This window comes from Podarcis cretensis, assembly GCF_951804945.1.
Source record: "Podarcis cretensis genome assembly, chromosome: 13".
Lineage (NCBI taxonomy): Eukaryota > Metazoa > Chordata > Lepidosauria > Squamata > Lacertidae > Podarcis > Podarcis cretensis.
The window spans coordinates 36,447,065-36,471,726 of record NC_137182.1 but is presented as its reverse complement, the minus strand read 5'-3'; the positions used below and the strand labels follow the sequence as shown (position 1 = coordinate 36,471,726).

The window sequence follows — 24,662 nt, the reverse complement described above, 5'->3', positions numbered from 1 at the left end:
TCACTCTCCCTCTCTGGAAGGTTAGGCAGAAAGACAATGACTGGCCCAATATCACTCAGTGGACTTCATGGCTGAGCAGGGATATAAACCCTGGTCTCCCAGGTCCTAGTCCAGCACTCTGGCTTTTGCTTGTCAGCTATACAACATCTGCAACCTTTGAATTCACATTCTTTGCTCGAACTTTCAGAGTATATTTTGCTCCCCAATCCCCTTTTGCCACTCCCATCACCCTTCCCCCCCACCAAAAACAAAAAACAAAATTGTGTGATACGAAGGATGGTCCCTGCCCCCATCATTGATGTCAGTCTTCCTCCTTTTAAGCTTGGCGTGCTGTGCAGTTATTTTTTAGCCAATTTCCAAAACAAGTGTCAATTATTCTAATTAAACTTGGGAGCCCCTGCGTCTGGTGCACAGAGTGAATTGTTGGGAGCGCTGGGGAGAGCTGTCTTGTACGGCTGTCAGGCACTGCAGGGACCCACCTGGTATTACAAGACAGCAGTGAAGAGATGCTTTCCGGTGATCAAACAGGGTCTCACAGAACAAACGAGGCTGTTTAACATGCTGGTATGCGCGTGCGTCCAACTGACAGGGTTTTAAAAATCTCTCTCTTTACCTCATCATCTCTCGCTGTGCCTTTGGGGGCTTTTCAGCTGCTTTTCTTTGCGCAAGGAATAACAGGCAGCCACTGCCACTTTGCAAAAGGCGACCCATATGATGTTTCTTCCTGCAACTGCCACGTGATCAAGGGGCTGGCCCTAAATATTGTACTGCTGTCCTCCTGAATGGCTGCACCCCCTTCATCGGTGTCCCGGAAAACAGTTACCTCCCTCCCCTCCGCCAAGCTACTGTGTAGGTTGTTTGTGCAGTTTGGCTGCCCCTGAGCATATCAATTCACCCTTGTAAGAGCGTATGTCTGAATATAGTATAGCATTATGTGGATTAGACACGGACACACACAGTTGCCAGCCAGGACTTTTCAGTAATCCAAGGCAAAACAGGACTTCTTAAACAAAGGGTGTTTATTTGCGGGGCTGGGAAACAGAACAAGAACACAACTAGAAACATTAGGAAACAAACACAAAAGCTTAGTAGGCTAACTTAGCTAGAAGAACTCTGACTTTGCTTGGGACGTGAGATGCTATGTCAGGGCAAGAGTCTTAAAAGTTGCAAGAATTCTTAAGAACATTATCAGTCCCCTTGGGAAGGGCACACTGATATCATGGAGAAACAAGCCACCCTGCTTGTCCTTCTGTAATGTCCAGAAGGACTTGCCACCAACTCCACATGGATCATCCTCTCCATCATGCTATGTGCCACTTATGGGCCTGGTCCACGCATTCCCAGCAGCTGTGGAAGCGAAGCATGGGAACTTTATAATGGAACGGCTGAGATCCAGGGGGCAAATACTGATGGATGTTGCGGCCAGGATAGGCTGGCATGCCACAGCAAGTGGGGGCCTGGGAGGAGTGCTGCAGTACTCAGTGAGAGAGTGAAAGCCTCTCTCCCTCCCCTCATCAGTCCCTAGTGCTGCTCCTGGCAAAGCAAATCCAAGCACCCTCCTATGTTAGGTGAGCTTTGATCCTAAGCATAAGCATTTCATATTAATTTCAAAATGCACAAGGGCTTATGAACCATTCTCATGAAGGAGAAAGGAAGGCATTACCCACAAGAGCAGCCTTCCCCAAGGTGATGCCATCCAGATGTTTTGGGCTACATCTCCCATCAGCCTCCACCAGCATTATTAACCCTTTCTGTCCTGTAAGTCTCTGTAGTGGCATTTCAAGCTTCTGAAACGATGGTGGCTTTTAAAATCATTTTTACATCATTGTGTTATTTCCTTCCAGACTTTATTCTTTTATGAAAAAATATTACTGTTGCAGCATTGCAATATTTGCACTACTCATATTACAAATGTTAATATTTCAGGAGCAAGAACACTAATACTGAATCCTTATTGGTCACCGCTAAATCGGTGCTAAAGAAAGCAAAGCAATTTTGTGTGTGTGTGCGCGCACACACACACAATCGTCTCCAGTACAGTTCCCAAGGGTAGCATTGCTAATTGCACAAAATTAGATTTTCTGTGAATAGGCATGTAGGATACTTGTTTGCACATGCATGCATACAGACGCACTCGCAGATCTGGTAACAGTCCTGATAACCGAGATCTCTTTTTCGCTAGGCATGCCGGAGGCTGAATCTGGGACCTTCTGAGCACAAAGCACAAAGCCTGTGATATGGGCTCAGAATGTTACATCACCTTAAATATCCAAGGGTGACTCATCAAGCCATGAGCTATCAAGTCACATGAAGAAAGCATTATCCCCCACCAGCTTGTTGATCCCATTGTCTGAGGCTGTCCTGTTTGCTGTAGCAAACAGGACTCTAAAAGCTGCAATCCCAGCCATACTTCCTTGGAAGAAAGTCCCTCTGACCTCACCGGAATTACTTCTGAGTAGACATGCATAGGATCAGCAAGCTGGGGAGGAGGATGGAAGAGGAGAACTCAGTGGGAGAAGCCCTGCACACTTGATATACACAGCAATGTATTTGAAGTTCAAAGGGGACTTTCCAAGGTGCATTATCTTTTCCTCTGCCACCATGAGGATTAGAAACTTGTGTTGTTGTTTTTTTAAAAAAGGAGCTGTTCTGAGAAATAGGGTGACTGCATATCCCATGCTGTGGAACCCCACCCCTGCTGCTATGCAAATACACACCCCCCACTTCTCAACCCTGCTGCGTTCCTGAGTTCAGCACTTGGAACAGTGGACAGCTAACATCCTGCGGTTGTGGTGGCTGCAGCTGGAGTTGTGCCCTGTGGAGCCGGTGTAGCTGCTACTGCAGCTGTAGTTGCACCGCATATGGTTTGTTTGGAGACAGCTAAGCCAACTTGGTCATTATCTCGGTCAAAGACTGAGTAAAAGCGCCGGAGGAAAACGTCACCCAGGATCCAGAGTGGTCCGGTGGGCTTAGGGATGTCAAGACTCATGAAGCCGCTGAGGCAGACAGTCACTCCTCCTTGGGTTATCTGTGAAGATGGGAGGGAAATAGCACAGTTCAATGAGAGGCCGTCACAGGAGGCTTACAGGCTTCTAGAGACTTTAGGCAATGCCACTATAGTCTTTTCCGCTGAGTAATTGTCAGTTTGAATATTTCCCCTTTCCCCCATTTTTCTATATTAAATTCAATTCCCCACACCTCTGCATTATTTAAAGAAAGATCCTCATGAAAATTCATTAGCATTTAGTGGAAATTTCTCCCTATATTCATAGAATCGTAGAATAGTAGATTTGGAAGGGACCCTGAGGATCATCTAGTCCAGTGCCCAGCAATGTGCAGCTATTCTCATTTTTGCATGGAAATTTCCCCAAAATACACATTTTTGCAAGCAATTTAGCTTGTAATGCATTTTTTTAAAATGTTATTTTCATGAACATGTGCATTTTTATGCTCACTTTCCCCAAATGTAGACATTTATGTATGTATTATTTGGATGGAGAATTGCAGATTTTGAAAGACAGCTGTGTTTGGTCTGCATATTGTTTCAAGAAGTGCAAATTAGGGAGTTGTGTATTAAAATGCTAACCAAATTCCTCCCCCACCTATACTCCTGAACAAGGTGTGGGCTCACTCTCACTCAGGAATTCAGAGGAACATAGGAAGCTGCCTTATACCGAGCCTGACCCATGGGTTCACTTGGTCAGTATTGTCCAGTCAGACTGACTGTCACTGCCTAGGGTCTAAGGCCCCATCTGCATTATACACTTAATGCACCATCATACCACTTTAGAGTCATAGAATCACAGAATTGTAAAGTTTGATTGGATCCCAAGGATCATCTTAACCAACCTTCTGCTAAAGCCATCACCATTTCCTCAAAGGTCTTGTGTTGGCCTCTCTTACCTGAAGAACGTAGTCCTTTGGTGTCAGAGCGAAGGGCTTTCCACCAAGATGAAAAGTCACGTTTGGTAGCTCAGGAAGTTTACTGCAATCTATTGCATACTGTGGTGGGGAAAGGGAGAGTGCCATGAGGAAGGGAAGGGGAAGAGACTGGACAGCCATTCTTCTCTTAACACACCTCTTCTATGCTAGGGCATTTACCCCAAACTCCACTCACTCCCACCCCCGCGTTTTGCCAGAAGTTGAAGGTACTAGACTCCACGGCAGATGAGGAGCTGTCTCTGAAAATGGCATCCTTGGGATTGCATCTTCTCTCCTTAGCCAAATGCAGTGTGTTGCATCATCACAGGGCGACCTTCCCTGCCAATGGCAGTCAGTGATGTGGAGCAAAGGAGGGAACCCCAGTTTGATGCTGTTCCTTGTCAAATAACCTCCTCGCAAAAAAACAAGAAAGAATGCTCAACAAACACCAGGCATAGTCTGACCTCCATGCTAAGTTTTGTGCAAGCAAATCAGGATGAATGATAAAAAAAACAACAGGTGGTCAGGAAGAGCCCCAGGGTTGGGGAAGGAAGGCAGGTTTTGGCCTCACTGCAAAACTGGCCTCTTAAGTGCAGGACTTTAAGGTGAAAATACTGTAGTAAGATTTCCAATTCATATGGAAGAAAGCAAAAGAATGTTGGGTATACCATTGGAATAGAAACAAAGTCTGCTTCCCGCCTCTGCTGACTCTGGTCACTGAAAATGGTGCTGCATAAACTCACTCCTTCAAGTGCACAACCCTAGCCTGAGTTCTGCTTCCTGGTCACATTCGAGTATGATGGGATATCACACCGACAGATCGACAGCAGAGAGAATAAGCCAATGAAACCAGAACCAAGGGGTGGATTTGTTAATTTGGAAGGCTCTGCATGGAGGTGGTGTTGTTGTTGTTTTGGATGGGTCATTTAAAGGATCCAAGACACGTTGCCTCTTCCTTACCTGTCCTCCCATGATATGTTCAGCCCCAATGGCCTTCTGCAACTCTTTGATTTCATCACTAGACCCTGTGATAAGAGAAGTGCCAGTGTCCACAATGCCTTGGCAACTGTCCTTGCACAACTTCGTTGAATTGTCCTTGTCAAACAGCCTCCACGGCCAACATTTTTCACTCTTGGATTGCTTCTCCACAGTTATCCTACACAGAAGGGAAACGAAAGTGGTTGGCAGCCTTTATTCATGGTGTTTTGGAGGCCTGATGAGAGTTGAGAGGACACATCTGTGGCCAGACAACCAGAAGCTAGTGAGCAGGAGGACTCTGACCACCAAACGCATACACACCGATGAAAGAGCTTGGGATTGGCGGTTTAAGATCTAGTTCTCATCAACAGCAGAAGGTGTGGATGAACCTGTGTCTGGGCTGTTCCTCTTTCTTCTTTACACACACAAATTGAATAAATAAACCTCCGCACCAAGAAAACTAGCATATCAGGCAGGAAGTGTTGTTAGGGACCTGAGCCCTTGGGTTTTGTTTTTTGCACTGAGCCCCCTGCATAAAAATTGCATGGGCTGTTTCTCTCTATACTGTTACAGTTAAAGACCTTTTAACAGGCCTGGAACATCCTAGGAACTACTGTAGCTGATCTCACGCAGCTATAGTTCCCAGCACTCTTAACAAACTACAGTTCTCAAGGTTCTTCATGACTGTTAAAAGTGGTCTAAGAGTGCTTTAAATGTAGGATATGGATGTGGCCTAAGACCTCAACCACCCATAGTTTTAATTTGCCCATCGGCAAAATCTGGGTCATGGGCCTGTGTCCTGAGTTTGTTTTGGACCTAGCAGTGTCCCTGATGTCAGGTTTCCAGCGATTGACTTTTCCCGGAAGGTGCTGTGTGGATTGATTGGGATTTTCCGCTTCCACTCAGCACATCTTTATTTTTATTTATTCATTGAAAACATTTAATTTCCCATCTTTCAGCTTTTTTGCCTCCAGGGCAACTTACAATAAAAAAACCCTCCACAACAATAACAGAAATAATATCCAAGAGAACACGCAAAGTACAAAAATAGAAACCTCAGGAAACAGGAGCAGCAAGTACTGTATATCGGAAAGTTGGTTGAAAATGCAACAGCACTGCCCTCTTGTGGTTAGTGCTGTTCTTGCAAAACAAACAACCTATTGAATATCTTTAAAAAACAACCGGGACCATCGGTAATGTTGGTAGCATATGGAACTCCAGTCCGGTGTAACACAAGCACTCAAAACTCATGGTTTTATAGCTGAGGCTCTGGAAATGGGTTTATAATGGTTGTTAGATTTCAATAATGCATAGCTGATTTCTTGCATTTTTGAAATTTAATTTTATATTTTATTGTAATATTATGCTTTTTTTTTTGCTGCCTTGGGAGGATGTAAATCAGAACAATGGCTTACAAATTACACACACACACACACACACACACACACACACACTGATGTGGGGTGAACTCTTTTGCTAGATACTCATACTCTACTATGGTGAGAATACCAAATCTTTATATTGCTAGATTTCTAGTCCACCTTCCCTCCAGGTAGCTCAGGCAGTACAGATGATTCCCCTTCACACACACATGTTACCACTGCAGCAACTCTGCAAGGCAGGCTAGGCTGTGAGATAGTGACTGGCTGGTCCAAAGCCATCCAATGAGCTTCATGACTAAAGCGGGGATTCGAACCCTGGTCACTGAGATCTTAGCCTGACATTCTAATAGCTGCACCATGGTGGCTTTGACCTCATCAGGGGAAACCAAAAAGGCCATGTACACCTGGTGAAGACATCCCCACCTGCTCTCTGATGTGAACAACACCATGCTAATGCAACTTGAAATGCAGTGGGCGGGAAAATGACCTCATTGCATCGCAAGTCCCTAATGTGAACATATCCTTAATTAGAACACTGCTCTGTAAAGTGGTTGTCTGGAAAAGCCAGACTGAGATTCAGGTTTAGGGCAAAATCCTATATCTGAATTACACCAGCCCAGCATCCTTAAGGCAGCCTTCCCCAATTGGTGCCTGCAAAAAGTTTAGGACTACAACTCCCATCAGCTCCAACCAGCACTGGCTGATGGGAGTTGTAGTCCAAAACATCTGCCAGGCACCAGGTTGGCAAAGGCTGTGTATCTCCACTGGCAGAGATGAAGCCACGCCAGCAGAACTCCCCAGATGGTCTGGCGGAAAACTCCACCAGGATAACTGCAACTTGGCATCACTGAGAGGAAAGGACTGCTGTACCCAAGAGGGTAGAGTGTTTCCTGCATTAGGCTTCACATTTATTCTTTAAACACAAACATTTCTCATAGATGGCAAATAGAGATATGTGGCCTTGCTTAGAACATCTTTTTCAGGTGGGGGGTATTGCAATCATGCTGAGTAATGGAAATGCAATTATATATTTACTGTTAGGACATTAATTTGGATGGATGCAAGCCTGAATTATCTTATCAAACTCCCAAGCAGCTAAATCTGCCATTTTAGACACCGATGCCACCGAGGAAGGCTGTAAGGTTGAAATATGTTTGACAATTATAACTATTATTCACTGATGACTTGAAGTGCTATTCTCTAGGTCTACACCAAAGTACCATCAGCAAAAGTGTTTTGTTCACTGCATATTCAGGATGTCAATATTTTTTAAAAATTAATGGTTTGTTGTTTGAATTTTTAAACACTGGTTGTTTTAAATAAAGCAGGAGTTGATTTCTGGTTTATTTGTCTTCTGGAATCCATATTGCCAGCAGCAGGCATGGCATGGGGGGGGGGAGTGTGTTTGTGTGGCTACAATCAAAAGTGGGTAGAAAAAAACCTTCAACTCTTGCCTTCGTGCAAGAATTTATATTCTGAGAGGACTTCCAGTTTATATATCTGGAACATATTTCTAAAAAATATTTTGTTTGTTTGTTTAGGAAATGTCTTTGGAGTTCAGCAACTCCAAGAATATCTCTGCCAAAAATAAATAAATCCAAATTCGGATTTGGTATACCATCGTGCTTATTAATTGCAATGTGCCAAAGCCTGGAAACCTATATCTGGTGTTAACTATCCAACCTGGGCAACTTTAGAATATACATATACATCATCTTTGGTGGGTTGGACAATATTAGGATCAAAATATCTGAAAATGCGGGAGACCCTTGAAACAATTAAGTTGGTTAGAAAGAAATGGAATATAATGTCTAATAAAAATAAAATTGATCCACTTTCACATGCTAAATTGACCTTGTGAGGAAACCCAGTTATAAAATTGGACAGCTCAATAATGCAGAGCAGAGGCTGGTCCACTGGGGCAAGAGTGGCACTTTACCCAGCAACCTCAGTCTGCCCTCACCCAGCCTTCACTCGCCAGTGCAGGTGGTGGCAGCATTGCCTGTCCACTTCTTCCTTCTTAGTCTCAGTCTTCCCACGCAACAAAAGACTTTCTTATTCCAGCATGTGTTCTGAGGTAGCGTTCAGTTCTATGGCGGCTTTTAATTGTTTTGTTTTTATGTGCGCCATCTTGGAAATGTGAATGACTAAGCGGTACATAAATCTATCCCAGAAACAGATCAGGAAATAAATGGTGGCACTCACTTGTCTATCTTGATCTGCCAGTAAGCCTTGCGTGACACTGGGATGTAGTGGAGCTTCCCTTCATAGGCATCGTGGTTGATATCTCCGAAAACCACTTCGCCACCGTTGTTTTCATAGCCGCTGTCAGTGCTAGGAGAAGAATCAGAAGGGTCAAAAAGCTCTTCTTTTGAGGAGCAACAATGGGTATGTGTGTGGAGCAGGCAAGCAAGAGGAAAGGATATTTTATTTACTTAACAAAACTTGTGAGCCACCTAACAGGGCTGGGGAGGGACCCTCACACCTGTAAGTGGTTGAATAAACATTGGCATAAATGTATAGATTGCCTCTGGGCAACCTAAGTCCACATTCATACCTTTAAAGCACTATGATACCACCTGAAACGGTCATGGCTTCCGCCAAGGAATTCTGGGAGCTGAGGATTGCCAGGAGACCCCTGTTCCCTTCCTGCAGCTACAGTTCTCAGAGTGGTTCAAAGGGAACACTTGGAATTGCAAACGGTCACTCAAATCCATGATGTTCTTTTAATCTTGTTCCTTTGATAAGCTTCACCTGCCAATTTCTGCATGTTGAATTTCTGTTAAAGGGTACAGGAGCAGGTCAGGCCATCCCAGCCCCTGGTCAGTTGGCAACCCTGCCTCATGGATAATGGACTCTGATGAGCAATGGCTGCTCCATGCTCCTCTAACATGTCACATCCATCACCGGGTGGGGTCTCAAAGGGACAGTTTGAATCTGAACAAATTGTGGCTTGCGCTTTAGTGCTGACTGAGAAAGGTTTCTGAGAGGCTCTTGGCTGGCAGAAATAGTTGTTTAAGATCATGATGGTATGGGCAGACACTGCTTTGGGGCTAGGAATGATTGACCATGGCCTCCGGGTAGAGTAGCCACCTGGCGTGATTGTTCATCACCTGCTGAACCTGTATAGCTGTAAATACGGTACATAGGAAGCTGCCATACTGAGTCAGAGCAAAGGCTAAACATGCTCAGTATTGTCTCTAGGAACCGGGAGCAGCTACCCAAAATTTCAAACAAGAGCTCTGCCTGGAAATGCTAGCAATTGAACTTGGGACCTTTTGAGCTCAACAATTGTTCAATAGCAAGGACACTACCAAAACAATGTTATTTTCCAGTACTCTGTCACCAAAAAGAAGCAGACCCAGTAAAGCTGTCATGTTACATGAAACACCAGAGTGATGGAACCACCTGCCATTAGATGAGGAACAACCGAGAATGCACAGAAAATATCCGCATCATCCCACTCATGTACCTATAATGTGTGATGGTATCCACCCAGAATATATACATGGCAGGATGTACTGAACTCCACCTGGCAATCAACATTCTCTTTAATTGTATTGTATACACAGAGGCATTTCAGAATCCTAAACCAGTCTTTGTGAGTCACTGAAAAGAAGAATGTTATGCCAACTGGAAAACTGACAGCCCAGATTCCTGCATAAAAAGATGTCACCCAGAGCTACCCTGCTGCAACAAGATGACTCATCGGCTCAAAGTACCTCTTAATAGCTTACTTAGGCTAGAGGTTGCCAACCTTTTCGGGCCAGTGGATGCATTTGGAATTCTGATAATTCAGTGCCAGTCACAAAATGGCTGCCATGGGGTGTGTCAAGTAAGACAAAATGGTGGCCACATTTAGAAGAGCAAAAAGGAGCAGGCATGTTCCCCACCCCCCATCAATGTGGAAAAGGCACCAACATTGGACACCACTGTGCTTGCTAAGAGAAGCTCTTTGTTCTTCTCTTCTATTGAGAATGGAGTGTGCCTAATCCTAACATCCAATGACATGTGAGCATATTTTTGAGGGCATGTTCAGTGTAGGAAAGATTGAGTCAATGCTAACAGCAGCTGAGAAGGAAAAGCAAATAGTTTCTCATGCATTGTAAATTTTTGCCCTTGGAGATGGTTTGGAAACTTCAGTTGGTCCAGAATAGGGCAGCAAGATTAATTGGGACTCGATGGTATGATCCTATTATGCCAGAGCTTCGTTAACAGCTACATTAGTCATGCCAATTAATTCCAACGAGTCTACTCTGATTGTGGCTAACATTGGATGCTTCTCTAAAGGGATGCATTGGGACTTGGGAAGGGTAAGACTGAGATGAGAGAAAGGAGGAGGTAACATGAAGGATTCCTACTTGCAGAGGTGGAAGGAGAATACGTTCTTCTTAAGCAGCTTATTCTTCATCATGTTATCAAAGGGTGGGGTGATATTGTTGACTGAGATGCTGGGATACCCCAGCCCCATGATGCCATCAAACTTTGCAGCTACAAAAACCAAACCTGGCAGATCTGTAGCCTCGGCAAATGTCTGGTTCTGAATGCTCAAGTTGCCAATCTGAGGAGAGAGAAGGTAAGCATCATGTCTTCTGCTCCATCGACCAGATACTCACATATCTCTGAATTAGAAAAACCTGATACCCACTACAACGCTCAGTTTTGAAGGACCAAGGCTTCAGCATCATCTTGCTGCATCTTTAAGCCTGGAGCTCTTGTCCCTGAATACCTGTGTGGTGCCACCTGTCTTTCTTCCTTCAGATCCAGTGCTTACTTTCTAGTAGAAGAGAAACTGGGATTCAGCTGTAGCTGGGTTGAGATGTAACAGGAGACAGTAGTTTCCCACTATGTGACTGAATCATGGCAAGCCATTGGGTTGTGTGCTCCCCCTCCTTCTCTTTCATGAACCAGAGGAAGAGATCAGAAATTATAATCTGGTAAACTATAGTGAAGGTAAGCCAGGATCAAACTGCAGTTTCAGATGTTGGCATGTTCCGAAACATAGTTTAAGCAAACCACAGTTCCTCTCTCCAAATGCAGAGGTAACTATCTTGAAATATGCTCTGCTCTTAGGATTTGCTTAGGCAGTATCGCAAAGTGCTACATTCATGTAATGATGCCGTATATATATATATATATATATATATATATATATATATATATATTGCCATGATGAATGTCTGAATAATTTTAATTAAGGCTCATAGCCACTGCAAGATTTTTAGTTGATTAGTCATGTAACGTTGTAATCCATCAATATAATTTAAATAAGTTTGCCTATTTTCAAAACATCTCTCAAAGTGCCTTCTGGAGGATGTTGGAGTAGTAAGCCTTAGACAATTTACAGTTTAACAAACAGAAGCTGTCAGAGGTTACACTGGAAGGAAAGCCTATCTCACTTTTCTCATGCCTTCCAAAGGTAAACACAAATACTTCAGACTCATCCTCAGTAATGAATCAGCTAAAGCCCATTGGTCATGAGCAGCCTTCAGCGGGGCTGTCCTGGGCATAGTAATATAAATATTAATAATAATAATAATAATAATAATAATAATAATAATAATAATAATTTATTTCTACCCTGCCTATAACTCTGGGCGGCTTTCAACAGAACATTAAAAACAGAACAAAACTTCAAACATTAAAAACTTCCCTAAACAGGGCTGCCTTCAGAAAGCCATGGCTTGGTGGTACAGCATCTGCATTGCATGCAGGTTTGATCCCTGGCATCTCCAGGTAGGCCTGAGATTATCTGAGATTAGCCCTAGAGAGCCACTATCAGTCAGCATAGCTAATAATGAGCTAGGTGGGCCAATGGTGTGACCAGGTGCGCCAACTCTATAGGGCCAGGGAGTCCTCCTGAGCACAAGAGAGGAGGAGCCACTGGCCACTGAAGCCAGGCTGCGCTTGGCTCCACACTTCGTCTCCCCCTGACGATGTGACGTCATGCGTTCATCGTGCATCACACACACATGACGTTCCACGTGTTGGGCGCCCTCAACCTCGGGTGCAAGGTTGTGCCTGTGGGTCTGACTCAGCATAAGGCAGCTTCCCAAGTTCCCTTGCATTTACAGTGATGCATGTTTAGTAGGTAGTGAAGGGGCCTGGCAGCTGGCCACTCCACCCGGTAGGCCACAGACAACCAGTTCTTAAGCCTTTGTTTACATGTATGCTCAGCAAAGTCAAAATGCCTTCAGCCTCACTCAGAGATTTAGGGTGCAATCCCTGTACCAGAGTTATGGAAAGCTGAAGGCCTACAGGATTTGGCGGAAGCCCAGTTATGCCCGTGGTACTCAAGAGGCATTGCTGGCACACAAAAATGCACTTACCACACAGAAGGTACACAGAGGCCTAAGCCATGGTGAGCTTTTCAAGAACGCTATGAAAACCTAGTTGGTTGTGTCAGCCTCACAGTTATTCAGGGGTAAAGGATAAAGGCTGTGTGGGTTTTTGTGTTTTTTCAAAATGTCATTCACAATAGTCAAAAGGCAAAAATAGAAGCAGTGATTTACTGGGATCAGGGGCCAGAACAGGGCCAGAACTGTCCCTGGCAAACAACAACAACAACAACAACACAACTGCTGGAACCTTCATATATGTACCGTATATAACATTTTAAAACATTAGTCTCTTCATCACTTTCACAACCAAAGGGCCATGGTCTCCACCATTTAATAAAAAGGAGTGCAAATTTCCCAGGCACAACTCCCTCTCTCTCTTAGAAGCTATCACAGAGGTGTGTGAACTTGTGGGCCGATGCTGGTGATTCGGTGTGAAGGAAAAGACACCCTGCATGCTTGGGTGCTTTCCCCCATCCTCCATCCCCTCCCCATGATAACTTCCAGGGCTGACCTGGCACTGAAGTCACGTTCTGAAGGTAAATTGTACAGAAACCTTCCCTCCCCCACTGGTTAAGCTTATTCTGCCTCTTGGAGAAGAACCCAGGCATCTGAGCCCCCTGTACTCACCCTCAGAACATCCTCGCTCAAGAATCCTTTGAGACTCCCGCTTCCATAGTGAATGGCAAATTTGGCTTTGTTGGCCTTGTGAGTCAAGGAGAAAAAGCCCCGGTAGTGACTGTGTACCCCTGAGGAGAGAGAAAGCAGCTGTCTGTGTGGTGGCAGGATAGGGGTTGGTTTCAACTCTAGTGCTTCTAGCTCCCAGGAACATTTTATTAAAAATATTGTTGTTATTACCATCATCACCAAAGCTTATGGTTTCCTTAGCAGCAGCTACCTTACTGGTGACACTGTCCTGTTACCATTCAACAATTGCACGATCTTTTCTTGAGACCAAGAAGAGTATAAAGGCCTTCCTCCCTAAGGCTGCACAGCAAGGATGGGGAATCTCAGGTCAAGTGAGGCCAACTAGGGATACTTGTGTGGCCTGCCAGTCTGTTATTCCCCAAGCCTCCACCTGACATCATCTGGTGTCAGGTGTGAGGTAAGCAAAGCCAGGGTTGCAAAGGAACGACAGGGAGCCTTAGAGTTATGATGCTCTGGTGGTTCATCTGCAAGTGGGGTTGGGCACCTTTTAAAGTAGTCACCAAATGCCAAGCCTCACCGGAATCACTTCCACCCAGGAGCCAAATTCAACCTGCAGCTGCCAAGGTTCCTGCTGAAAGCCCAAAGGCAAGCCCTGCTTTTGGCAGGAATCTTTGGCTTGAATTTGAGCTGGGGCTTACAAGGGGCGAGCCAGTGCAGCAGAAGTTTGAATTCAACCCAGGAGTGCCAAGGAAGATTAATGCACTCCCGATTCTTCCTTTGAAGCAGAATTGCTTGATGTGGTATGATGTCAGGTGACTGGCAGCTGGCCGGCCCAGCCCTCTGGCCAAAAATAGCCAGTGGAGGGTGGGGCAGTGGCCACATCCACTTCCTCACTCGTGCTCTAGAACACTGGTAACGGCAACACTTTGAGGAGAGGGTGAAGCATAGCCTAGCACCAACTTCACCCATAACCCTTACAATGGGCTGCCAGCAAGTTCTCTTGTCTCAGGTGGAACCAGTGTAGGGCCATATAAATCTTATACCAGCTTCTCAAGTCATCCACAACAGGGGCCTGGTTGGCATCTCTTGGGAGGCTAGATTTGTCCCCGGAACCTCATTACTATCTCTGACCCTAGTATTTTTCTGTTTATTTATTTAGGGAACCGTCATTTGGTGCAAGACACTCAGGACAGTGTTTATTCTGGGCTGCTTCCAGAATACTTCTTTCAATTTCCCATTGTTCCAGTCTTAAATTCGGTTCTATACATTTCTGCAGCCATTTGCAATGTTTAGAAAAACAAAACATCCACATGAAAATAATTCAGCATTTTAGTGCAAAGGTCTCCTAAATAACCACCTATTTGTACGTGGTATTGATTCATGTGCACATTTCTGTAAGCATTTTTCCAAATATAATGCACCTGAATATGTTGTGTGTGTGTGTGTTTCCCCCTATCATACGTTTTTTGTAAACACTGTTTGGTGGGAGAGTTGCATCACAACATTTGGAGAAATGGAAATTTTGAAAGGATGGCTCTGTTTCAGTTCTCATATTGTTTCAGAAAGGGCAGATTTGACCGATTTGGCTTCAAATGTGAACTGAATCAGATTTCTCCCCCATCCCTCTTCCAGGCTGATGCCCTGAGCATGAATAAGCTATTACTCTTCTCCCGGAAGCGACAAGGAGAATTGTAACTGACTTTCCACACTACCATGGGTACAGTATCGTTTTCTGTGTGTTTCTGCTGCTATGCTACATCCCCACCACTAGTGGGCATTGTGACAGAGCAGCTGTGCGTGAATAAAGAGAAGATTCAGTTCGCCTGAGTGATTTCAAGCTATATATAAATAGGTACTTATATCGCTGATTAATTTAGCGCTGAAAGCTCATTTATGTAAGTGTGATTGTGCATTGCTACCCAAGAAATATATATATATTTAAAAGTTTGTTTTTGATCAGAAGTGCATATGGGAAGTGTTTAATTAGAAGGAAAATGTTTGTAATGACAGCTTTTCATTGTTTTAAAATTAGCGTTATAGTGTTACAGCACTGGAAAACTCTTCTGTTTAAGCAATATTTTCCCAGTATTTGATATTTTTATAAAACGGATTGGAAGTGGGTAATTGGCAGGGGGGAAACATCTTGGCAAGACAACAACATGTTTTCTTTTGATAAAAATAGCATTGTAGTAGCTGCATTCACACATCACGGTGAACCTTGATTGCGAAGATGCTCCCTCTTTGCTCCTTTGCTAGCAGAAGGGATAGCAAAACAAACCATAAATCCTAGTTTGAACAGAAAACAAAGCCAAGCATCAATGGTTTGCCAGTGTTGCTCGTGTTACAGGAGGAGCAACTATGCAATGCAGGAATCTTTTGCCTGACGTAGGGCTTGAAGCCATGAGCCTGAGATTTAAGAGTCTCATGCTCTACTGACTGAGCTACAAGGCAACAAGAATGTTGTATGGTTGTGTTTTCAGGTTTTTATCAGCTGTTTGTTATACTTGGTTTTAGTGTTTTGTTGCTCTTGTGGGTTTGCTTGGGGTCACTTTTGTGAGGAAAGCCAACAAGAATAAAAAATAAACTTACAGCATGCCAGGTGAAACAGGCAACATTTGGAGGAGGGCACCCACAAATTTGATGAACCAGTATCAAAGACAACATTGAAGCACTGTTCTGGGGTTCCAATGCAGACCTGTCCATAGTATTGTGCCTAGGGTAGAATGGGGAAGGAAGGCGTCAACACAGAATTCCCAAAATGGCCTCCCATTTCCCAGGGCTGGTGCCAGGTTTGACAGGGGGGCTGTACAAGGTGCCATCAATCCTAGTTTGTGTCCATACCCTAGGGAAGGTGAGTGGACACTACTGGGGGTTGTTCCACTAGGGCAAATGGGACATTGCTCCCCCCATAAGCTCGGCCTACCCCCACCATTTGGGGGGTCTGGGGGCACGGCCCATCAGCTTCCTCCCCCTCAGAAATCAGCAGAGAGGAGAATGGGGATAAAACTAGAATTAATTGGTGTCTGTCAGGCGCTTTGCCTCTGCCTCCTGTTGGGCTCCCTGCCTTCTGCCCTTCCTGTCCCAATGGGCACCATCTGCCACTCGTGGGCACTTACATCCATGTAGTTGTGCAGGCGTTGGCGGGCGACAGAACCTTCTTCCGAGGGTGACTCAGACCTGACTCTTCCTCGTCTTAACAAGTCAGCGATGGGGAGGCCTGAGCGGCCAAACCGGCTTCGGACTGAGGGGAACTTCTGCAACGGGATCCTGCCAAGGAGAGGAAAATAAGCAGAGGAGAGTTGTCAGGAGGAATGCATTATGAGGACCAGCCCTTTCATTAGACCAGGGATAGGCAACCTAAGGCCCATGGGCCGGATGCGGCCTAATCGCCTTCTCAATCTGGCCCGCGAACAGTCCAGGAATCAGCGTGTTTTTACATGAGTAGAATGTGTGCTTTTATTTAAAATGCACCTTTGGGTTATTTGTGGGGCATAGGAATTTGTTCATATTTCCCCCCCAAAATATAGTCCAGCCCACCACATGGTCTGAGGGACGGTGGACCGGCCCACAGCTGAAAAAGATTGCTGACCCCTGTGTTAGACAGTGAGGTGGCTGCCTCAGGCAGCAGGTTTTAGGTGCAATGAAAGGGAAGCCAAGTCTTTTGTTTACTACTATTATTTAAATATTGTATTGGTACTGCCAGGGCCCTCAGATTCGTGCTTGTGGGATTTTCAGGTGCCAAAATAACCCTACATTTCAAGCACTGTTATGACTTCCAGTGAAGAATCCTGGAAATTGTTAAGGGTGCTGACCCTCCCAGACCTAGAATGCCCAGTACCCTTAACAAACTACAGTTCCCAAGATTCTCCATGACTCCATGGTGTAAGAGTGGATGAAATCAGAACTACTCAAGCAAGTTTTGACATGGGATGCTTCCAGATTGTTGCTATGTTCTGGTGGGATTCAGTCACATACTGGCAAATTCTCAATGCCCAGTTATAGTTGATTGGGAGGTCTTGCACAACAAACCCGCTTCCCCAAAATATCAAACTTTTTGCCATAATGAAAGTGACAGGGAAATGTGGGAAATTACAATCAAATATAACTAGCAATCATAGGGCTAGTTAATGCATGAAGGGGTTAAGACCGCAGAATTGCTATATTCAGCTGCTAGGTCATCCTCCTCACATGGGAAAAGAGCAAACAATGTGAACTCTCTGAAATAGGATGTGCATGAGCTTGCTCGCTACAGACCGCATGCTTAGAGCTATTTCACTATATTTTGTACCCCAAGATTCCTGCCTGTGTTCACTTGCTGCTGTATGGATAGATTCGTGAACCTGACCTCTGGAATGTTGTAGGTAAAGCATTTTAAAACTTACTAAGGTGTGTGGTCTGATTCAACTCTAAGTGGGATAGAAATGTGGAAGCTCTGGTAGTGGACTTAACGGGATATTAAAAGGTTTAACACTGTAAATTCCCACGCTACACTATTGCTTGCTTTTGTGCCTTTTTAAACACTGCCGGGGCTTTTTCTTGCTGGAGAGTATGTTTAGCCCTGAGCTTTGGATCTAGGGATCTGGCCAAGTATTTCATGAATTACCCTACACTAGTGATCTATAACTATTCCCCCCTCGCCCCGCCCCCACAGGAAAAGTGTGGGATAACAATTGCTTTGATGCAATGTCATCTAACCACACCATAAACAAATGGTAATGAATCATCATTAATCAGCCAATGTCATCTGCAAGCAAGTCAGGATGAACGCTCAATAAACAGGTGGCCTGAAAATGCCCCATGTCTAACCACCATGTAAGCTTTGTGCTGGCAAATCTGGGTGAATGCTGAATATAAAGGTCACCGGGAGGAGCTGAGGCTGATGGGACTTTTAGTCCAGCAACATTTGGAGAGCCACACAGGTCCGTCTGTCCTCCCCCTCTCCCCCCCCCCATTTCCTGTGGTGGGTAGTTGGTGGTGAGGAAGCACTTGGCCAAACAAAAACAGACTTCAGACACTAGCTATGGGGCCCAGGTCTAGGATGCCTGGGTTATTTGGGAAAGGAATGGAATTAATTATTTGGGAAAGGAAGGGGGTGTTTGCAATTTTTGTGCAAACTTGTGTCATAGGCCTGTGCTCTGAGTCCTTTAAAAACATACAACAGCCCTGTTGGACTCCAGCTACCATCAACCCCAGCCAGCATGGGCAAGGAGGGCTGCCCATACCACACATCTCAAGCACTCTTACACTATTTTACAGCTTCCTCCAAATAATTCTGGGAAGTGTAGTTTGTTAAGGGTGTAAAGAGTGGCTAGGAGACCCCCTTGCAGAGCTACGACTCCCAACACCTTTAACAATTTCCGATATTATTGGGGGGAGGGGGAGCCATGACTGTTCAAGTGGCATAAGAGTGCTTTAAGTAAATGGTGTGGGATATGGCCTGGTCCAGCAACACTGGGAGGGTCACAAGTTCTGCATTCCTGCATTAAAAATGGCCCTGGGTTATTTTAGAAGGGAGAGGGTGTCTGTGGGGTGACAGCAGTACTGAGCCAGAAACTGGTAGGGCACGTAAAATGGCCCCCTTTTTTTCCTAGTCACACTAGTGCAATAATAATAATAATAATAATAATAATAATAATAATAATAATAAACCCCTGCTCTTCCAAAAGCACGCAGAGCAAAATGTAGTACTGTAGAATCCTATTTCTGTGACTGGCAGAAGTTGGCGAAAATTTTGCTGGCTCATTATCAACCTCAATAAAGTTCTATTTTACACACACACATACACACAGTATATATGTCTGTCTTCAAAAGAACTAGAAGACAAATAAAGAGGTGCCAGATCTCTGCATTCAGGACAGGGCAGGTAAGAGTCATGCAGAGCATTACGCCCACCAAGTTCTTCCGGAATAATCCCATTTTCTTGCCAGGGAAAACTCCCCACCCACTGGGTTCCAGGTAGTCACCTGAGCCCTATGCAAAAGAGGGAGCTGATCCCTGCCATGTGGTTATGGAAGAGGCAGGGAAGCACATCTTCTCCAGGGGCTGCCTCCTGCCAGCTCCGATTTCAACCCCAGGTGAAGGGCTGGCCTCACCACCCCAGCGCACATGTCCTGCCCTGCCTGTTGATGAGCAGCGCAGCATATCTGTAATTATCTCCCTTGCCCATCCCTCCTACCTACAGCTGGGTAATGGCCAAGTATCGGTGTCATAATTACAGGGGCCTTCTTAACGAGGGCTGCTCTCAGGTGTTTTGTTTTGCTCTTTGGCTAATGTATTCCTACATGGGCTGGGAGGCGGAAGGATGTTGGCTCAGCAGAACGGAGTGCTGAGCGCTGAGGCCGAGCACCTTGCGCAGACAGGAAGTGTGTGCTAGGTAAAGGTTTGATGTGACATCATGTGACTCCCACTGTCAAACTGATAACCTGAAACTCCCCACTCAGAAAACAATGTGCTTGTGCCTCGGTTTTGGTAAGAGGGGTGCCAACTTTTCTGTTTGTAGTATAACCTGCCTCTGTTGCTCCTGAGCCTTTGACAGCGCGGTGCAGTGGTTAGAGTGCTGGACCTAGGACCACCTGCGTTACCAGGGTTCTTATTCCCAGTCAGCCATGAAGCTCCCTGGGTCACCTTAGTCTTGGTCAGCCTAACCCACCTTGCAAGGCTGTTGTGAGGACAAAATGGGTGGGGCAGGGCAGAATGGTGCATGTCACCTTGAGCTCCTTGAAGGAAAGGTGGGATTTAAAATTTCAGTTTGACAGGCAGATGCTAGCAAGCAGTAACATTTAGCTCTGTACCCAGAAAAATCTTCAGTGGCTGGTTTCCACACATCAACGTACTGTTAAAGGCAGAGGAGCATGTCACTTGGCAACCTCACTCAGACTGGCAACGCTAGGGAATCATTTGGCATGCTCCCTGGTTTGTTTGCACAATGCTTATGAGGGGGTTTAAGACTGCCTCCTGTTTTTATTGAGCATTCATTCTAATTTGTTTACAGGGCGGTTATATGGCAATCAGCATTCATTCTGCAGAGCCTTTAATCTACTTCTTATGCGCCTGAATCCCTCCAGCAAAATACCAGCAGTCTGGAGGCACCCCTAGAAAGCCAGCACTAATCCAGTCCTCTCCTGGACTGGACCCTCCACTATCCCTGAGGTCTTGCTAGGAGAGTAGCCCATTTTCTTGGCTCAGCATCGATATTTTTGAAGCAGCTGTCTGACAGACACAAGTTCAAAAGGCAAAGTTTTCCCAGATATGGAGCTGGAGCATGAGGAAAGCTTCTCCTGTCGAATGTTTTCCTGTAATTCAGCACAGCAGTCTTCAGGAGGGAAAAAAGGGTGTGGGAACCTTGTTTTCAGCATAACTTTCCCTGCTGCTATCATTTAATCCAAACCTTTATTCCTGAGAATCCTGGAGTTCTAAGCCTGGCTCTTAATGTTGCTGCTGCATTTCACAAGGTCTTCCTCCTTTCACAAAACAACCTGCCTTCTTTCTCCCTCATCACCTCTCAGGGGCCCATCACCCTCTGCTTCAACCCGCTGGTTTGCAATCCCAAGAGATTTCTGATCTTCCATTCTAACCACTAGTCCCTTTTCCCTTCCCAGTCTGTAGTGGAAAACCATAGTGAGTCGCTCTTCTCTTCCACAAGAACATAGGAATCTGACTGATACTAAGCCAGGCCATTGGTCCATCTAGCTGGGTACTGACTGGCTCTCCAGGCTGGGGATTAGGGATGCCAACTTGAATAAAAGATTTGGGTTGTGTGTGCCAGATAAACCCTGTCTCCAATCTTAGCAACAGAGGAACCTAGTGCTGGTGAAGATTTATTCCCCTACCCCACTTTTTATCCCCTAAACAGCTCTGTGAGGGTGACTGGTGATTGGTCCTTGGCTACTCTGAATTATTAAAGCTAAAAGGGGTCTTGAACCCAACTCTTCCAAAACCCCAAATTTCCATGCACTTTGTTGCCTCCTCCCCCTCCCTCCTGCCTAAAATCTACGAGGGTTGGCTGCAAAATTGTGCATTTGCCTGCTTGGGCATATTTTTTTAGGACCCACCTTATTTCTGCGACAGTAAGTTGTCTTAAATTGCTTTTAAATATTTTGATTGTTGTAACCTGCCCTGGGACCTTGGGGTAAAGGGTGAACTAACAACAGCAGCAACCTATGCTGGCTGTTTAGCTGTGATAATCAACATTCATTCATTCATTCAACAACAGCAACAACAATGGGTGTGGAGCTTTACCCTCCAAGTCATCTGAATTAGGTGCTCCTAGTTTAATTTTTTTAAATGATAAGCAACTGGGAACTGCTTCCTCACTTCTTGTAATAGAACGCCGTAAACCTGCCCAGTTTGCACTCCCTCTCTCTCTCTCTCTCCACTCCAATCGCAAGGAACAATGTCAGAGGTTTTGCCCAATCCCAGCTCTCTTGCCATCAAACTTTTTATAAGTTCGTTTACAGGGCTTGTCGGGAAACAAAGTCCAAACGTGGAAAAGAAGGAAAGGTAGCAATGCCCATCAACTCTGGTATCAAATATTTTATTGTGGGGGCTGAAGGGACCTAAGCCTCTAGGAGTTGGTGCCTCTGCTGAGGACATTCCCAGACCTAACTGGAGGTGCCAGGAACTGAACCTGGAACATCCCCATGCAAGAAGAAGAAGAGAAGTAGCTCTGCGGTAGAGCACGTGCTTTGCATACAGAAGGTCCCAGGTTCAATTCCTGGCATCTCCAGGCCGTGCTGGGAGAGGTGCTCTGAAACTCCGAAGAGCGGCTTCCAGGCAGTGAACACAATACTGAGCCGGGTGGACCAGTGGTCTGATCCAGGGCTCGTCCACACTTCTGCTAGTGCTGTGCCTAGAAAGTACGAGTCTGAGTAGCTTTCCTCTTGCCCTACTCCTTTCCAAGGGAGAGCCCACTCTTTAGTGATAGATCAGAACAAATGGCAATCCGGGGAAAACCCAAATTGCCATTTTCTCCAATTGCACCCTAAAGATTCCCCCAGGGGAAGCAGTGGGAAAAAGAGTAGTGCGGATAAGCCCTCAGTATACCACAGCTCCCTATGTTCTACTAAAACTGAGCTGTCTCTTTGTCTTCCACTAGACTGTACACCTCTTTCAGGTAACTCAAGCTACCCATTGCACCAGCTGATGCTTCAAATTAAGCTGTGTTGTCCTGTCATCTCCTGGAGGTCTAGCATCCCTGACCCACTCAAAACTGTCGCTCCACATAGGAATCCTAGCTACTGGAATACCCCACTAACCTCTCCCACCATGGAGCTTAAGAAACATCTTGCTTTCTCTCACCTCATGAGTCCTTGAGCCCCAACCGCCAGCAGCAGTAGCATGACACAGAACCGGCCTCCCATCTTCAGCTGGTCCTTTTGCAACCTCCAGCGGTGTTTCCTTCTGTCTTGGAGGCACCCGGTTTACTTGTCTCAGGGGTGGACTAGATGTATATCTGGACCGGCTGGGTAGCAGCACAGTGAGTGCCTCGCCCATAGCTGTAGATCCTGATTGGTTAAGAAGGCAGTTATTTCCTGCAATTATTGGGGTTCGTGGTTCCAATAGGTTCATCCTGCAATTATTCCATGCACTCATGGAGACAAATTGTTCTGACTGGCTAAGAGCACCTGGGATGAGGGTTTCACCTGAAGGAGGAGGAATGTTGGATTTCTAGGGTTCAGAATCTGATTCGCTGTGTGGGAGAAGTCACCTCCTGGGTAGTTTGTGGGCTTCTGTTGATGATTGGCTGGCATCGCCAGTGGTCTTCATAAGGTAGAGCAACAAAATAGCCCTGAAAGTCATCAAACAGGCAGGACAGTTGTGGACATCTTCCTTGTGGTTCTCATTAATTATATACCCCATCATTTGGTCTCAGTGGGGCAGAGCTTGGAAATTCCCCTTTTCCCCCTTGGTCATGGATTTGGAAAACCTTTTTTAAAAACACACATCAGCCCTAACATTCCCCTCTGATTTGCCTCAGACTGAGGAGAAGCAGCCAAAAGGTGTCCAAGTCCATGCAATCATCCTTTTAGAGTTGGGGGGAAAGCACCTGAGCTCAGGCTGAAGTGTCACGACCTGCCCTTAAAGACAAACCAGAAATTATGGTGTGATTCATAAGAGCAGTCCTGAAAAAGCACAATTGATCAGTTGGAATGAAAAGATTGCAGTGCAGACCTTACCTGCCAACTTAATGGAGCAGCGCTGTGACAGCTGCACTTGCTGCCATAGCACTGCTTTGCTAAGCAGGCCAGAACCAGAACTGCCTCAGAAGTAATGGCTTTTTCATTGGATGAACAGGCAGCTGTCTGAATCTTTTTTTAAAAAATCTCCACAGGCCAGAAGAGGTTCTAGCCACATGGCAACCTTCCTCTGCCAATGTCTCTGAAACCTCACCTGAACGGCCACCCTCGCCCTTCCCCATGTTTTCTCTCTCTAAACGAGAGCTTTCGAAACTTTTCATGTTGGTGACATACTTTTTAGACATGCATCATTTTGTGACACAGTAATTCGGCTTTACTAGCAAACCGGAGGGTAAACTAATTCCTTTCCAGCCCCAGGAGAAGCGCAGGGTGTTCGCACGACACACCTACACACTACAGACGACACACTAATGTGTCACGACACACAATTTGGAAAGCTCTGCTCTGAACCATTTATAAAACTCAGCACTGTGGCCTCAGACAACAAAGTCCATCCATGAATTTACTGTCATGCTTGGGGTGTGACAGCGGCAGATCTTCTGGTGGCAGAGCTTAGGGTGCCATTAAAGCGAAACACACTGTCAATTATTTAGTTTATCACTGTTTTTACCTTTGGAATTTTCTATCTCAGATGCCAAATCGGGTCATGCCATCCCTGCCCGAGCAACTTATTGTCTCTCAGCTTTCATTTCCCTTGTATGTAAAATGGGAATAATAGTCATCTCTCTCTCTCTCTCTCTCTCTCTCTCTCTCTCTCACACACACACACACACACACACAGCTGTGTTCATGAGTTAGGAAATGTTTTCCCTCAGGTTTTATTTTGCACCAAAGCTCACCATCACTGAGTCCCAAAGGTGTGTTTTCATGTTGGTTCATGGAAATAACAATGCCTCTAAGCATGTGCAGAAAGACATTTGCTATGTAACATTTTTATCAATAGTAATGAAAGCCTGCTCCCATGAGCCATGTGGAACTTTGAGGTAGGCTTTATTAGCTCTGGCATCACATTAAGCCCTGGTTATCTCCCCTTGAAGCACTGAAATAAGCCTGGCAATAAAACCAAATCGATAATGAAGATAGTGTTGTCTTTTAGCCACAAGAGACAGCAGTTCTGCGGCTCATTTGAGGATGGATTTCACCAAGCAGCGTCATTCTCCCAAAAAGTCAAGCAGGTTGTGCATGTTTGAGGAAGGAAC

At 45.3% G+C, this 24,662-nt stretch overlaps 1 protein-coding gene and 1 long non-coding RNA gene across 3 annotated transcripts in view; one reads left to right on the top strand and one right to left on the bottom strand.

Moving 5' to 3' along the window:
• Positions 1 to 24,662, top strand: part of LOC307201404 — a 124,431-nt gene that overhangs the window by 70,314 nt on the left and 29,455 nt on the right. The gene's annotated exons all lie outside the window — the stretch shown is intronic.
• On the bottom strand, positions 1,002 to 22,716 carry LOC307201380 (cathepsin D-like). The gene is made up of 9 exons (XM_079950543.1): positions 22,565 to 22,716; positions 16,384 to 16,534; positions 15,857 to 15,980; positions 13,250 to 13,368; positions 10,643 to 10,842; positions 8,487 to 8,615; positions 4,882 to 5,077; positions 3,904 to 4,002; positions 1,002 to 3,028 (listed from the first exon to the last, which is right to left on the bottom strand). Exons 1-9 carry the CDS (start codon positions 22,624 to 22,626, stop codon positions 2,774 to 2,776), a joined length of 1,335 nt encoding a protein of 444 aa, XP_079806669.1. The 5' UTR covers positions 22,627 to 22,716; the 3' UTR covers positions 1,002 to 2,773.

Excerpts from the sequence above, each read along its gene's own strand:
- LOC307201380 (XM_079950543.1), bottom strand. The coding sequence starts at position 22,626 with ATGGGAGGCCGGTTCTGTGTCATGCTACTGCTGCTGGCGGTTGGGGCT. Across the intron at positions 15,981-16,383 it reads GCCTGCACAACTACATGGAT|GCACAATACTATGGACAGGT; the intron begins GTAAGTGCCCAC and ends ATTCTACCCTAG. Across the intron at positions 8,616-10,642 it reads TTCTCCTTCCACCTCTGCAA|CACTGACAGCGGCTATGAAA; the intron begins GTAGGAATCCTT and ends TTCTTCTCCTAG.